We start from the raw sequence: 14,840 nt of genomic DNA on the forward strand, positions 1-14,840 counted from the left end.
GATGTCATCTAAATAGACTGAGCAGAAGTCATCCAGATATCTACATAATGCCCAGTTGATATATTTTTAAAATGTGCTCAGACTATTGGCCAAATCAAAGGGTGTAACCAGTCACTCAAATAGCTCATATCTGATTCTAAAGATCATCATCCACTCATCACCTTCTGTGATTTGAATCTTGTGAAAAGCTGCAATAATGTCCAGCTTAGTGAATCATTTAGCTCATTTAATTCACTGTAGAGTCTTACTGATTAATGGTAGAGAATATCAATCCTTTTAAATGATTTTATTAAGAGCTTGATAGTCCACACAGAATCTTAGCCTACTATCAGACTTCTTCATAAATAGTATGAGAGTGGCTGCAAGAGAGTTGCTCACTCTAATAAAACTCTTATCTAAATAATCTGTAAGAGTTTTTCACAAAGTCAGTAGTTCTTCTTGAGACATATTATATAGTGAGTCTCAAAGAGATTGTTCTGCACTATCATCAGTCTTTTTAATCAGTTCAATCTCATGATCTCTATCTGAGTCATGAAGTGAGGGTAGAGTGTCAGCAACTTTCTTATCAAATATATTCAAAAACTCATGATAATGTTCAGGCAGCTTTTCTCTAAAGTCAATCTTTGATTTCACTTCTAAAGTTATTTGAATGTTGGTCAAACTGACAGTGAAGATCTCAATATTTCACTTCTCTCAAGTGCTCACAAACATAGAGAAGCTTATGACAGAGATGAGAATCACATCAGCTTTTGCATTTGAACTAGGTTCTACCTCTATACCACTCTCTTCAAATCTCACAATTCTTTGATAAGAAATTATGATCATCTTTTGCTGGGCCAGCCAGGAGTTGCTTAAATATATATCATGATCATATAATCTATTCACCATGTAGAGAAATGCTCATTCAGTTACATGACTATCTATATCAATTTGAATGCCAGTCACCATGCTCATAGAGAGTCTCATAGAGTCTTCAAAGCTGATCATTTTAACAGGGAGAATTTCAATGCACAGAAGCTTATGCTTATTAATATAGAATTGAGAAATAAGATCATAGATATTACATTCACTGTCTATTATTGCTTTAGTTGAAAAGGCATTATCTACTAAAGCATCAACAGTGAAGGGTTTGAATATCATTTTAGATTTAAATCTTCTCTATTACTTCTTCATAAGCTTATTATTTTACTTTTTTCAGTGTCTTTTGATTGAAGCTACTCTTTTTCTGAATCCTTGCTCATATCCACATTGTCATTGTTCAGTACCAGCTTGAGAATCACTTTACTTATCATAGGGGTAGCAGAGCATTTGAGAGGTTTGAACAGGCAGCTCTTAATCATATAATCTTCAGCTTCACATCTCAAGCACAGGCCTTGCTCTCTTCATTAATTAATCTCTGTCTGATTTATCAATTTGATGTGGTAGATACTTGGGGTCACAGCACCAGGAGAAAGATTCATCAGATTATCAGCAGAAGCTTGAGACTGATTTCATTAATCAAAAACAGTATGATGAAGTGAAGAGTGTGAATTAGATGTTGTATGATCTGAAGAAGATCTGCTTTCACAATATTTAAATCACTGTCTTAAAGTTTTAAGCTTAGAGAGTTGATGATCAACTAATCTAAGCTTCTTGCAGTAATTCTCATAGAGAGATGATTCTCTTACACTCATCATGCCTTTCCTCAGCTCTATGCTTAGGGTGGATTTCAAATATCTCTTTTTAATGTGATCATCTCATTCATGATCATCAGCTTCCAGCAATAGCTGATTAAATTCATACAGAAAGTCAAAGAGAGCTCTTTTATCCTGTTGTAGATTGTTAAGCTTTTGTATAGTCTTTTTCTATTGTGCAGAATCACTAAATAACATATGTGTCTGCTTCAGTAAGCTCTCTACTATGAAGTTGATCTTGTTCTTATTATTCTCAACTCAGAGATAAACTTAAGCTGCTGCTATTTCTTTCAATCTCAAGTACACATACTAAGTACATTCCTCATTATTACTTAAAGCTTTCCCATTGATCTTAAGTTTTGATTGAAGCTTTAGCTATCACTAAGAATAGTGCTTCAGATTAGAATCATCATACTTCTTGCAGTCTGATAGTTTGATCTTTAATCTTCTGACTGCAATAAGTGATTGTGAGTTCAATTGAGAGAGAATTAATGTTGAAATGTTCAAAGCTTGTCATAAATTAGCTATTTCAGCTTGCTGAGCTGCTATTAAATCTCTGTTCTCACACTAGACCTGTTCCTGCTGTTGAAGAAAGATTATTCATTGTTGTTCAAAGCTGCTGACAGCATCCCTGCTTATTGCTTTGTGTTGATTCATTTGTGTATTTGTCATACAAGTCTGTCACTTTTATCTCATTCAGCTAGACATTTTCAATGTTGCTCATTCATTTGTTAGCACAATTGCTAACTTAGTCTATTTATATATCAGTATTATCACTGAACTTCATGATGCAAGTCAGCATGTTTGCTGAGCTTTGTGATACAGAATTAAGGCTCCCAGTGACCTATCAATGAAAGAAGTGAAGCAATTTGTAATGTAGAGGATTAAGCTCTAAGAACTAGAGACTAGTCCTCCTATATAACAAGGATGAATTGCTTGAGAAAGGGAAGAAAAGAATGAGATGAGAACACAAGCTTAAGCAAGCTCACATAGCATGATCACATGCGCACATGCAAACAATGGCTAGGCTGAGTCAGCCAGCCAGAGCGAATCTAGGGGTTCAGCCCCTTATAACTATATATTTAAAAATATTTTTAATTTATAATTAAATTTTTTAAGTCTTTACCTTAATGAATTAATGATTGAAATAATAATTAAAGTTATAAATAATAGAGAAAATAAAGATATTAAAATAAAAATAAAATAATTAATTAATTATTTTAATTAAATTTATAATAATTATAATTAAATTAATAGTAATAAAATTATAATATTAAATACAATTAAAATTATTATATATAAAATATAATTATAAAATATTTAAATATTATATAATTTTATTTTTTTAATTTATTTATTTAAAACTTTAATCATAATAATATATTTAATTTTTATAATTGATTTAATAATAATTTATTTAATATTTTGTAAAAAATTAAATTTTAGTATTCAAAATATATAATAATAATTAAAAATATATAAAAAATAAAATAAACTCTTTGACAACATAAAGTGATTATCTGTGAGATTGAATGATACTTCTAGTTTCTCGTCTTTGTCTATGGTTACTATTTCCAGTACTAACACTGTTTGTTTTCCGCATTGGGAGATCAGACTAGTAGTTCCTTTTTTCACCCGTAACAAGGACAGTCTGGCCGTATTTTTTCCGTTCAGTTTCGCTGGGACACTCGCCTATGGTGCTTTTCATCTGCTTGCCTGGATTTCTCCATTTACCTCGGGGCGCTGAGATCGTGCTTTGGCGAATTTCTGCTCTTGCGGTAGCTGCATCAGGAGCCCGCGTTTGCCGTGCTAAACGTCAACACTCCAGCTGTGGACCGCCTCGAGAACCAAAGCATTTTGAAGCACTCAGAGGGAGTATCTTGTTGATACTTGTGCCTTCGACCTTGTAAACTCTTATATTTTTGCAAGAGGTTTTTCTAGTTGTTGAATGTTTTCTCTCTTTTGCATATCTATCCGATATTGTCTTTCATCAGCCACAGTGGATGTATTACTTCCGCATATAGCTTGAATAATTCCTTTGTTTTGATTGTCCAATGACAGAATGTACTATTAAGTTGGAACCCTATATTCAACGGCAGGATACCTAGATATCAAGCGTAGCAGCGTCTCAGTTCCGTTGAAACAAGGAGCATGGGGTGTCCTTGGGATCCGGGTTGATATCGTAAGGGGTGGGCTCTGCGTGACCAGGACTGGTACCGTAGAGCTTGGTTGATCTGGGTTTACCTTGACTCTCAACAGCGACCAACTGCAGGATACAGACGGCAACTTGCAAAATTAACAGGCTTGTTACTCTCTTTGATGAGTTTGCACTGAAACCTTCTAGAAATGCCTGTACTATACAACACTGGGCATTAATAGAGGTTTACTCGTTTCATACAAAACGGTTTCTTTTACAACTATCCATATATGGTTTAGTGTGTTTATGTGATTAGGGTTTGAAAAACAATCTGTATGTGTTTGAGATGTAAGGATGAATCGATATTGGAGACAACCCATGCTTATAGGAGTGACTTTATTATAAAATCTCCCAAACATCTTACTTTCATTCATATACTAAATTTTTTTTATATATGCTAGCATCTTTTGACTCAGTTCCTTCAATTTCCCATTGAGCTGACAACATATCGCTCACCCTGCTTCCCTCTCAACAATTTTCTTTCAACATAGAGGTCTTCCTCAGCCATGGAATAAGCGCAAAAGACCATCGAAGGACCCACTATCGGCTACAAACTCCGAGCACCATATCCCGACCAACAGTTGACCGCGAGCCGTGCTGGTTTGGACTAGAGTGTCGATGCATTCATTTTGTCCAGCCTTCTATGGTTATGTCGATAAAGCGATTGCTCGGATTAACATGCAAATTCCACTGTAGATAGTAATATCTCGACAGGCTCCTCATAGGCTCTGGATGATCGAAGCCGCGGGCGGCGAGAGAAAACTTGGAAGACACGGTTTTCAAATCAAAAGTTCAGAATGGAGTGCTCTGGCGATGTAGAAGAGACAATGTCCACAATATTGCTCAGCTCTAGCTATTATTTTACCTGCACCAGCCTGAATATGGCATCCATGGTCGAAACCCAAGATCTTTTTCAAATGTGATATTAAAATTCAAGCAGGGGAAATGTTTCTATTCAAGTTTCAATATTGAACCATTCATCTTCCAGGAGCTCTCTAGCTGAAGGCCTGTCCCTTGGATCAAGTTTCATGATTTTGAGAATAAAATCTCTGTCTACCTTCGAAACTTCCTTTTCTGTAATTCGCTTGAAGGGTTTATACTTTTCAGGCGGTAAACTCCGCATTATGTATGTCAGGATCGCTAGGGTTTCAAGGCTCGAAATGCCTTGATATGTCACAGGGAACGGGCCAAAGAATTGGCATTGTCTTGTTAGAATTCTCAGTTCGTAGTCTTCATGGCCGGCAGGAACATCTGGTTCGAACAGGAAGAAATTGTCGCCGTAGACCAGAGTGATGATCTGGGGTATGAATAAATCCCATCAGCGTCGGGTAAATAGCAGACACCGCTTGTGCCTTCAGAAATAAAAGTAGGGATTGTACATACCAAGCTACCAAAAGACCATATGTCTGTAGGTGTTCCCCAGCCGATTTGCAGCTGTGGTTCAGGGCTTCGCCAGATAGGTGCACCTATGAGATCACCGTCCTTAGCATATCCTCCGTGTGAAAAATGCGCTATTGGCTTTAAAACTTATCCCAGATGTAAAACCAGACAATGTTCTTGTCAACTATGGGCCTGGAGATATCCGCTTCTCTGATGTGCAATTAGCAGACTACGGAAGCACGGTTCCTGCTGATTCAGCATATATACCACCTACCTGTATGCACAAAGCCATCTTCATGTAACATTCTGAACGCCTCTAGGATTCTTCTGGCAACATACTTGATCTCTGGGCTCGTGAGTTTTCTTGAGACTGAAGCATTCAGAAGATGGTCGGCTGCGTATTTTAGAACAATAGCCGGTGGGTCTGAGGGGTCCGCAATCTCATCTATCAACGGGCGTACAAAGGGAGAGCGAGATTGGAAACTTTTGAGCACATCGCGTTCATTCTGAAGGCGAAAGTGACAAACGCTTTTAACTATCACCGTTTGCTTGCTTTGAGATCTATGCTGACAGAATTAGTGTAACTATTATCGGGAGAACCCTGGAGGAGCCTCATACGTCGCGAGCCAAACAGATTCTTGAAGCCGTTTGATAATGGTATACGAACCGATCTGGCCCCTAAGGATCTGACCGAGTTGAAAGAGGGCAGACATGGTTAGCAGACACCAAGATATAAGGGAAATAGAGATCCTCCGGCAACAATAAGCAGATATCACTATAGTAAGATGTTGTTACTGCTCTGGGAAACTTAATAAAAGTGCAGATTCCCAAAGCTACAATTCATCGGACAAAATATCGACAGTGCCTTGTTCGGTTATTTTGGTAGGTATTTAGGTTGACGGCAACTAACCTTGCTGACGAGGAGGTACCGAGATCCATTTCTTGGGGCACACACGGTTGCGTATGGAGGAAGACGGTCCTATTGCACCGGGATCTTTCCCTAGCGCCCAGCTAACATTGATGTTTAGTTAAATATGTGTATATGAAGTGGTTGTTTCCATTTTCCAGGCGAGGCAGTTAGACGCACCAGCTGCACTCTTTTTTTTTTTTTTGCATTAACTACATGATTGGCATTCCCTGGTCGGTCTTCCAAATTGGAACAGGGTACACTCGGATGAGACAAAAAAAATGTCTCCATGAGCAAGTATCTCACCACCTCCCAAGCCTACCAAGTGCTCTGGAGGTGAAACTACTTGGCGCCTTTGTACCTCTGCGGCGTTTCTCCACAGCAAGCTTTAGGAAAAGGAGGCGAAGCCAGAAATTATATATAAGAGTTATATATAAGGCTGGCTGTGCCCATTTTGCGATGATATTCGAGTGCCCTCTTGCCATCAGCAATCACTTGTAGATCCACGGTCAACCTTCCTTTGAATTTGCCTTCACTTTCTCCGTGTCATGGAATACGCAGGCCCTTTGCCTGACGATACAAATGAGATCTGTGCTAGGTTGTGAGCCTCAACTCATTCACTTTCCAAAACTGAGCGGGTGAACACCCGAGCGATGACCCAAGAGATCACTTCAATGGAGTCTGTCTTAACTCGCAGGGCGTGGGAAAGAGCGTGCATTTCCCAGTGAAGAAATGAGTTGCTCGAGCCTTCAGTTTCTCGATGTGAGCATCACCTATATGGTTGAATGTTAGACCCCTAATATAACCTCCAGTCACTCTCGTACTTCGGACCGGCGGGAGCGGTGTGGAGCAAGCAAAGCTCCCCTTCAATCCCAGCTCCATTGCCTAATTGAAGACTTAGGACTCGTGTGTCTCTTGGATTGAATATTAATTTATCTGAATTTCATTTTCTGTCCTGTGTGTTCGACTTGATTGATCTATTTTGTTGGTCTTTTTTTTTCTTTTTTCTTTTTTTTAAGCGTTGCTTTCTAGATGACCATAACTTGACAATTGTACACTTTTCGCCCTAGCATATTCATGCTGCAGGGGCATCTGCATTGGTGACTAATGAATTGTATGTACTTTAGTTTGTAGCAAGTTTCCACTATAATGGTTGACCTGTCATGAATCAGATTATAATAATTACAATAGTTTTATTCCTTGACTGTGAGGGAGCCGCACAAGACTGTGAGAAAGCTTGACATAGAAGTAAAATTGCTGCCTCATCTTGCCTTACCATGAAAGAAATATGATCCCATGGTGTATCTCACTTATGTGCATTAGTGACCGGGACAGCCCAGAAAGCACTGACTAACTTTTTGACAGTTGAACTTCTTCCCTTTCCTGGATTTGGATATGTCCAGATAAGAAAAGCTGTTTCAACAAGTACTAGTTCAATAAAATGAAGATCGATAGAATAAATGACTGTCAGGACCAACGATAGGGAGGGCGTTCTCACCTCCTAAGAAAAGTTTGCTAAGCTAATATAAGGCTGTCTTGCAGGAATCGCAAATAAAACACAGTAAAACAGAGCTAAGGATTGACACGATCGGTCAAAAGTCGGCAAGGAGCAACGAGGATGCATTTTATATCTTGACATCTTGACATGCTATAGAGAGGAACTATAACACTGCTAGATTCAACAGATGCAGTCCTGGAATTGCAAAGAACTTCTCACTGCGGCGGCAAGACTGGTCGCCAGCCAGCTGGTAGTCGCCGCAGAGGGTGGTTCGTGTGGACTCACATTGCGTAAACGTCTCTCTTCTTAACGTGCCGTAGCAGGATTATATTTTGATCGGCGCTAAATATGCAGTTTAATTATCCTGGGAATGTTGGACAAAAATGGGCAGAGATGAGCAAAGATGAGCAAATGGACACTAGCCTGATTGGTTTCTCGTATCAAAAAGATAGGTCACATTGTGTTATATATTTGCCCACGCCCTCCCATTTTTGCTCATTTTGCAACGCCCACTGTTGGTTAACAAGAACGATGGCAGTGGAACCATTACAGGTTGACACATTTATTCAACGTATTAAAGAGGAAAGGCGGAGATATGAGCGGAAAAACCATGAACTGACAGCACGCCAGCTCCACAATTTTAAAATTGTGTTGTATCCTGCTCAGACATACCTCTCTTTCTAATCTGATGCTTAGTGCTATAGACTAATTATCCAACATATCTTGAGACGCATTTGATGACCGATTGCAGCTCTCTTTCAACATTATTTATCCCATGTCCCTCTATCTTGGTCCCCATACGGTTTCTCTTTCTGCTTGACGGATTTAAATCGACCGATTGTAGAGGCTAACGACCTCGGAACTCTGCTCGTTCGAAATCAACTATCATAAGACGATCTTTCAGTTCGTATACAATGTTACGCAGCTCTGCGTCATGATGTAGGACATGCAAACGGTGTAACGCAGTGAAGGCTATAGCCACTTTGTTTTGGAGGCGCTCCTTGTTATCCTGGTCGATGCACTCCAACAACGGCTGTCCAGCCCAGCCTAGCAATAGAATGGAAACATATATGCCAGAGTCGTAGTAGTATGGTATATCCAGATCTGTGAGGCCGAGGCATACTGGGATGTGGCCTCCCTGGATGGTGCGAAGTCGATTGTACAATTTGTTTTCGCGTTGCAGAAGACTACGGTCACATCTCTCTACATCCTTGGCAACTAGCGTATAACCATGCGAGGATAATCGTACTTTAAATAATGCCCCACGTGAACCAGATAAGTAAAGCGGCCTGCAATCCGCCTCTGGTCCACGGTCCTGGGCCAGCTGTGAACGAACAAGATGGAGGAAGTCTGTTCGGCTGATATGCTCCATTCCATGATCATCGGAATTGGGACATTCAGAATCCATTGCACCACCATACGCCAATCCTAAGAGGCATTGTTGAGTGCAAAACGACCGGTCATCTATACTCTGCAGCGGGCGCTGTGTCTTCTGACCGCCTTCCTTGCATTGTCCGCGCTTGCTTTTTGAATTTCCCTCTGTGTTGCCTGCGGATGCTGCTGAGCACTTATGAGAGCAGAGAGCTCGGCTTAGGGTTGGAGAGGGAGGAGTGCCGTCCTCTTTCGTCGTCGCCGTCCTGCACAATACTGGTGACTAATGGCTGACAGCGAGAGCGCGTTCGAATCGGCGAGCGTTTAAAGCCCCGCCAATGTTGAGGTTTATAAGGGGAAGGAGAGTGATGTTTGCGAACTGTCTGGGGATATTCTTCAAAACGTTAATATATTCCACCTCCCATATGTCCAAGGTCAAGGTCTTCTCATGCCATGACTGGGGCGGTGGTTCCTTGAGAAGGGCGCGGATGATGAAGGCGAAGACTTGTGCAACAGCCGAGCGATGGAACCGATTCTCATCATCCTCTTGGAAGTCAATATTTGGCACCGACACAGAATAGTAGACGACAGTAGGATCATCCGATATATGGAGGAAGATAAAGACTTCTCCAGTACACACATATCCATATTGGATTCCCTTGCCGATCATGTATGAGAAGAGCTGGGTAATGACCGCAGCAACTAAAGATTTCGATGTAAATGCAAAGTTATCACCTTCTTTGTTTATCACGTCCCGCTCCGGTTGGATCTCGGAGTCCAACCCTGTCACAATCTCATCCCGGCTCAGCTTGTGTGGCGCTTTGTACTCTATTGCGACTGTAGGAATGTTTCGGCCGTCAGAAGTCCTGTATATGCAAAATTGGTCTGCTCGATAGCCCTTCCTCTTGCTTTACGGGGGCCTTTGGGACTTCGTGACTGCATATGGTGTCGATCATGTGCTGAGATTTTTCCCTTGCGCCTTTTTTGCGCTACCGTATCAGCATCGTCTGAATTGTCTTCACTGATCGACATCTGCTCCATCGATTCGTTAATCGAGCTATTGTTAGTCTGCCCAAGGTTCGTGTGGCTCCCAAATGTCACCGTTCCTCGAAGTCCAAGTTGGTTTCGCAGCAGCTCGTCGTCGTATACTGCATTCACCAGCTTCTGAACAGTATTCTCCACCGTGTCCCGTTCGTAATTCCGAAGTTCAATCTCTCCACTGATTGGAGCGATCAATGATCGCTCGTATTCAAGCTGGTGTGCAGATGGAAAGACGCCTCGAGAGTGAAAATCACTACTAATCGAGACTTGGTTCCAGATTTCTTCCTGTTGGGTCGCGGAGCTGTCCCATGGGATAGTTCGCTGCGGGAAGAGCCTGCCGGCTGGTTTGGTAGTATCACCTTGTGTGGTCATTGAACGGTCAGTGACCACCTGAATGGCAAGGCTGAGCGAGTGGCAAGCTTGCAAATAATCCTGTAAAGCTTGCCGCCGTGATGATTCTGCAGCCGATTCGGCCAGCTCGCGTCGGCGATGCTCTTCTTGAAGTTGCTGTCTCAATTTTGCAATCTCTTTCTCCATGATGATGACAAATGTAGAGTCGTATGTCAATACCTCAGCACAACTATAGTGGGTTATGATTCTGGTTCTGATTCCGTCGCTGTCGCTGTCGTTCTCAACAATTCCCATGAGCTCTGGTCTCAGCCAATGGCATTATTGGCAATTCCCAAACTGGTGTCACTCTCACCGGCGATAATCTGTAAATTCCCCCCCCCCCCCAAAAAAAAAAAAAAAAAAAAGGGATACTCTTGTTATCTTGTTAGGTGAAGACTGTAGGGGCGGGAGGACCGGTCATGTTACGAAGGGAGATTGGGCATTGGTGCCGATTGATGTTGGTTGTGGGTCGCCTTGGTCTCACGTTGTAACTAGTTAGTTAACGCCAAGAAGAAAGGCTGAAGCGGGAACCAACGACTTCTATTGCGCTTACTACGTAGGAGAGCGAATTCAGAGGTTGAGTTCTTGACCTCACCTAACTCTTGATCCGAGTCTTCCTCTGTGAGAGAGAGGGAGAGGGAGAAATGAGGGACTGAGAGGGCTCAGTCAAAACACCCTCTGTAAGACGGGTGAGACATACCGCGCGCGGCAGATATCTAGCGCCTGTGGCGGACCGTATCATTGGTTCCAACGTGCTGCGTTTGCATGCGGCTTACCAGCTGCTTCCACCTCAAAAATATGCATGTTATCGATAGTTCTCCTATTAAGGGATATTTTTCCTATTGCTATGTCTTTGTTTGCCCTTTTGGGCTAGATTTGTATATAAAATGAGCGGCATGAGCATAAGGATATCAGTCATCTCCCACCTCTATAAAAAGGGGGTGGAAATCCTCTGTTCTCGGATAGAGGAAGAAATTCGTTACGATTATTCTGCCTCACGGAGGATTAACGTAATCCACCACCCAACGCCCGTTTACACCCAACGCCCGCCATTTCGCCATCACTATGATGAAATATTTTCAACGTTATTTCAACAACGCAATTAGATTTCAAGATGATATATTATATGATGAAAATATATATAGAAAATTACATATAAAAATATATAGCTAATTCTGTAGACGTTTGTTTGGCTTAATAACTTGCCTGGAATGTGAAATCCTGGATGGAGGCAGATTCAGTGAGCAAGCAGTCATTAAATCAGTAGAGATTGCAATATTGCCAGATCACTCAGGCAGTGGATTCACAGGCACTCTGGCAGGGTTCTGAAAATGTGATTTAGCCACTCTTTGTGAAATCAAGGGTCTACTTTCCTGATTAGAAAGGTGATTTTTGAATTCTTCAATCATCTTCTTATTCAATCATGATTGTAGCTGTACAGCAGCTCATTCTTTCTTTTCTTTTTGCTCCTGAGTCTTTTTCTCATCTCTAAGCTCCTTGTCAATCTGTTGTTGAGCGGCTCTTGTGGCCTTATCCATCTTCTTTTGCTTCTTTGCTGCCTGGTGAGCTGTCTTCCACTCCATCTGCTGTGACATGATATCTGCCTTCTTCTGCTTCTTAAGAATAGTGTGTTGCAACTTGGCATCCTCCTTACAGGCCTGTTCATCCTTTTTGGTGGCCTCTGCGGCAGTCATCTGCTCGCGGATGCTCTGCATCTTTGCCAGTGAAAAAGAACTGTGCCAATGATGGATTTGAAGAATCTAGCAACCTCATTGCCCTGCCACACTTGCAACATCTTCTCTCTTGATTAAGAGCTTGCTGTAGTTGCCTGTTCTCTATTAGAAGAATCTCTTTATCAAGAGCAAGATTTTCCCCTGCACAGATCATCTGGTTGAGATCATTAGATATTTGATGCTGCTGTTGCTTGACTTGCTTCATCAATTTTCACAGACCAACAATAGAAGTAGATGTTCTTGATTGATATATTGCATCTGGGGGGATGCAAGGTTGTATTTGAAGCTTTTTAAGAATGTGTTCTGGATTGAATGGATGTAGGCCAGTAGCAGCAAATGCAGCTTCAATATTTGAAGATGTAACTGCCTCCTTCCACACAGTGTCAAAAAGCTGTCAAAAAGACCTCTTTGTAGTGTGTATGAATCCCATTCCAGTTCTCATTCATTCATTCAGTTGTTTGAAATATGATTTACTCAATGGTCCAAATATCCCAACATCTAGTGACTGTAATCAGTGTGTAGAATGGGGAGAAAAGACAGTGAGTAGAATTTGATTCTGATCTGTGTAATTGATGAATGCCATATTAACATGGGATGAGTGGTCATTCAATATAAGAAGTCTATATCTGTGACCTGCCTTCTTTTTTGTAAGAGGTTCAAAGATCTTCTTTAATCACATTAACTCATATTCATCATTGCTTCACTCATTTTCTGAAGCAGTGAAGTAGGTCTGATCCTTTTCACTATCAAAATCTTCAAGTCAAGTATCTTGCATATCTCTTGATTCTCCTTGATATATGAGAGCAGGTGGGAGTGAAGTTCCATCTGCACAAATTGAGGCAAGTAGTGTTATGAATTCTCAACTGCCATCCTGGCTGGCACCTATCATACAGCCTGATTTGAGTGAATTAATCAATACAATACATTTGAGGGTGTGAATGAATCCTAATAGAAATTCTTTCTCATCAAAGTTGTAGATATTTGCAGATTCAAGGTTGCATTTCATGATTTTTGCCTGCAGCTGAAAAATTAAGATAAATTAGCAAGATGAGAATTTAAAATATAGTATAAGAAAGAAATCTATTACAAGATCAAAATAATGCTTGAAGTATGCAGAATTGTCTGCAATCTTGTGTTTTTGATTGATATTTCACAGGTAGAGTGACTTGATCACATCCTTGTGGTGCTTGCAGAACTGAGCCACCCAGTTGACTCCAATAGGTGCTTTTAGAATCTCAACAACAAGATTATGAAGGATTTGGGGCATACAAAGGAAACCACGATCTGCCAATTGATTGATATGAAAAAGGAGCCATTTTTCTTGTGAATCAGTGAGGGCTTTGCAGTGGATAGAGCTTGCTTCCTTTCTTGACATTTGAACACCTCTATAACGCCTTGACAATGTATATCAGCTGATTCCATATTTTTTTAGCAGTCTCAGTGTAATTAGACATTAATTGCGCATTCAAATCATCAATCGCGGCTTGTATAACTGCTTCATGGTGCATGTTGTGGGTGGTTAAAGATGAATGAAAAATGAAGATTTGAGCGGGCGTTGGGTGTAAACGGGCGTTGGGTGGTTGATCACGTTACCTATTTTGGATTCACCGTCTTCCTATTTCGTACATTATCTGCCCTAATATATCGGCTTATCTAATCCGTTTTATACCCTCCGATAATAGATGGATCTCTTCTGCCCCTCCGCGGACAGGACTGTTTCGAGGTTTGGGTCGCGATAGGGGAAATGAGAGAAGCTCAGGGCTTTCTGTTAAACCAGAACTCTGACCAGACTGAGTAACGGTTCTCAGCCGCTGCACAGTTGTTCAGCGTTGAGGTGTGCTGAAGGGGGCTCGACGCACTGATATGCACCCGATCTTGGTTTGGCTGCCTGAGTAGAGGAGATGTTTGGACTTGAAATGAGACCTTGTAGGGAAGGTTGGAGTTGAGTGTAACTAATGTTCACGAAGCAAAAGTCACCACCATGTCGAGTTATCATATTCTCCGGATCTATGATAAGACAAGTGAACTCCTTTACACAACTTCAGTTTCTGGAAACCGAACTCTTGGCCTCATTGCCAACACTTGGTGAAGATCCGATGATTAATACACCAGGTATGTTCCATGTCCTCTACATGCTTCATCCACTGAATGACTGTGTAGCGAGACGGCAGCTAAAACATTCCTATTTTATATGGCAAGATTACAATTACCCAGTTTCTGGAAAATAAACTTTAGATCTCCTCTGCCAGTATACGTGCCACAGATGACAATATTCCGCCCTATTGTATAGTTCCCTAAGTATATATATGAGTATTATGAGCGACAAGCTGTAAGCGAATCCATCCTCTAAGTGACGATTAGTTACCACTCAAACCTTTCTTCATTGCAGTTTTCCTATCTTGTCTTTCCCGACCTGCAGGTTGAAAAAGGGGGTATATTCTACACAGAAAATACAGGGTTTGGGCTGTGGACTTTTCCAAATTTGAAGGGCAGTCAGTGTTGTTGTTCTGATGCTTGAGGTGTGGCTTTTTAGAGATCAACCTCTGATAACTAACTAGTTAGTAGTTGGTTAGTTAGTTAACTAACCTAGTTAACTAACTAATACAATTAGTCATCCAGCTGGAAAGCTCACGAGATTTTCGGATCTCAT

The 14,840-nt window shown here is 41.0% G+C and overlaps 3 protein-coding genes across 3 annotated transcripts; all 3 read right to left on the minus strand.

The window, feature by feature from the left end:
• Positions 1-4,825: 4,825 nt before the first annotated feature.
• On the minus strand, positions 4,826-5,963 carry PAAG_04349 (hypothetical protein; the record flags this gene model as incomplete). Its single annotated transcript, XM_015845251.1, has 4 exons — positions 4,826-5,167; positions 5,254-5,396; positions 5,525-5,811; positions 5,869-5,963. The coding sequence occupies 4 exons, from the start codon at positions 5,961-5,963 to the stop codon at positions 4,826-4,828; spliced, it is 867 nt and encodes a 288-aa protein (XP_015699477.1).
• Positions 5,964-8,502: 2,539 nt separating this feature from the next.
• PAAG_04350 (hypothetical protein) lies at positions 8,503-10,604 on the minus strand (the record flags this gene model as incomplete). Its single annotated transcript, XM_015845252.1, has 3 exons — positions 8,503-9,222; positions 9,322-9,863; positions 9,941-10,604. 3 exons carry the CDS (start codon positions 10,602-10,604, stop codon positions 8,503-8,505), a joined length of 1,926 nt encoding a protein of 641 aa, XP_015699478.1.
• A 1,298-nt stretch (positions 10,605-11,902) lies between these two features.
• On the minus strand, positions 11,903-12,172 carry PAAG_04351 (hypothetical protein; the record flags this gene model as incomplete). Its single annotated transcript, XM_002793395.1, has 1 exon — positions 11,903-12,172. One exon carries the CDS (start codon positions 12,170-12,172, stop codon positions 11,903-11,905), a length of 270 nt encoding a protein of 89 aa, XP_002793441.1.
• Between the last annotated feature and the right edge of the window lie 2,668 nt (positions 12,173-14,840).

The sequence above is a fragment of the Paracoccidioides lutzii genome (assembly GCF_000150705.2).
Source record: "Paracoccidioides lutzii Pb01 unplaced genomic scaffold supercont2.11, whole genome shotgun sequence".
Taxonomy (NCBI): domain Eukaryota; kingdom Fungi; phylum Ascomycota; class Eurotiomycetes; order Onygenales; family Ajellomycetaceae; genus Paracoccidioides; species Paracoccidioides lutzii.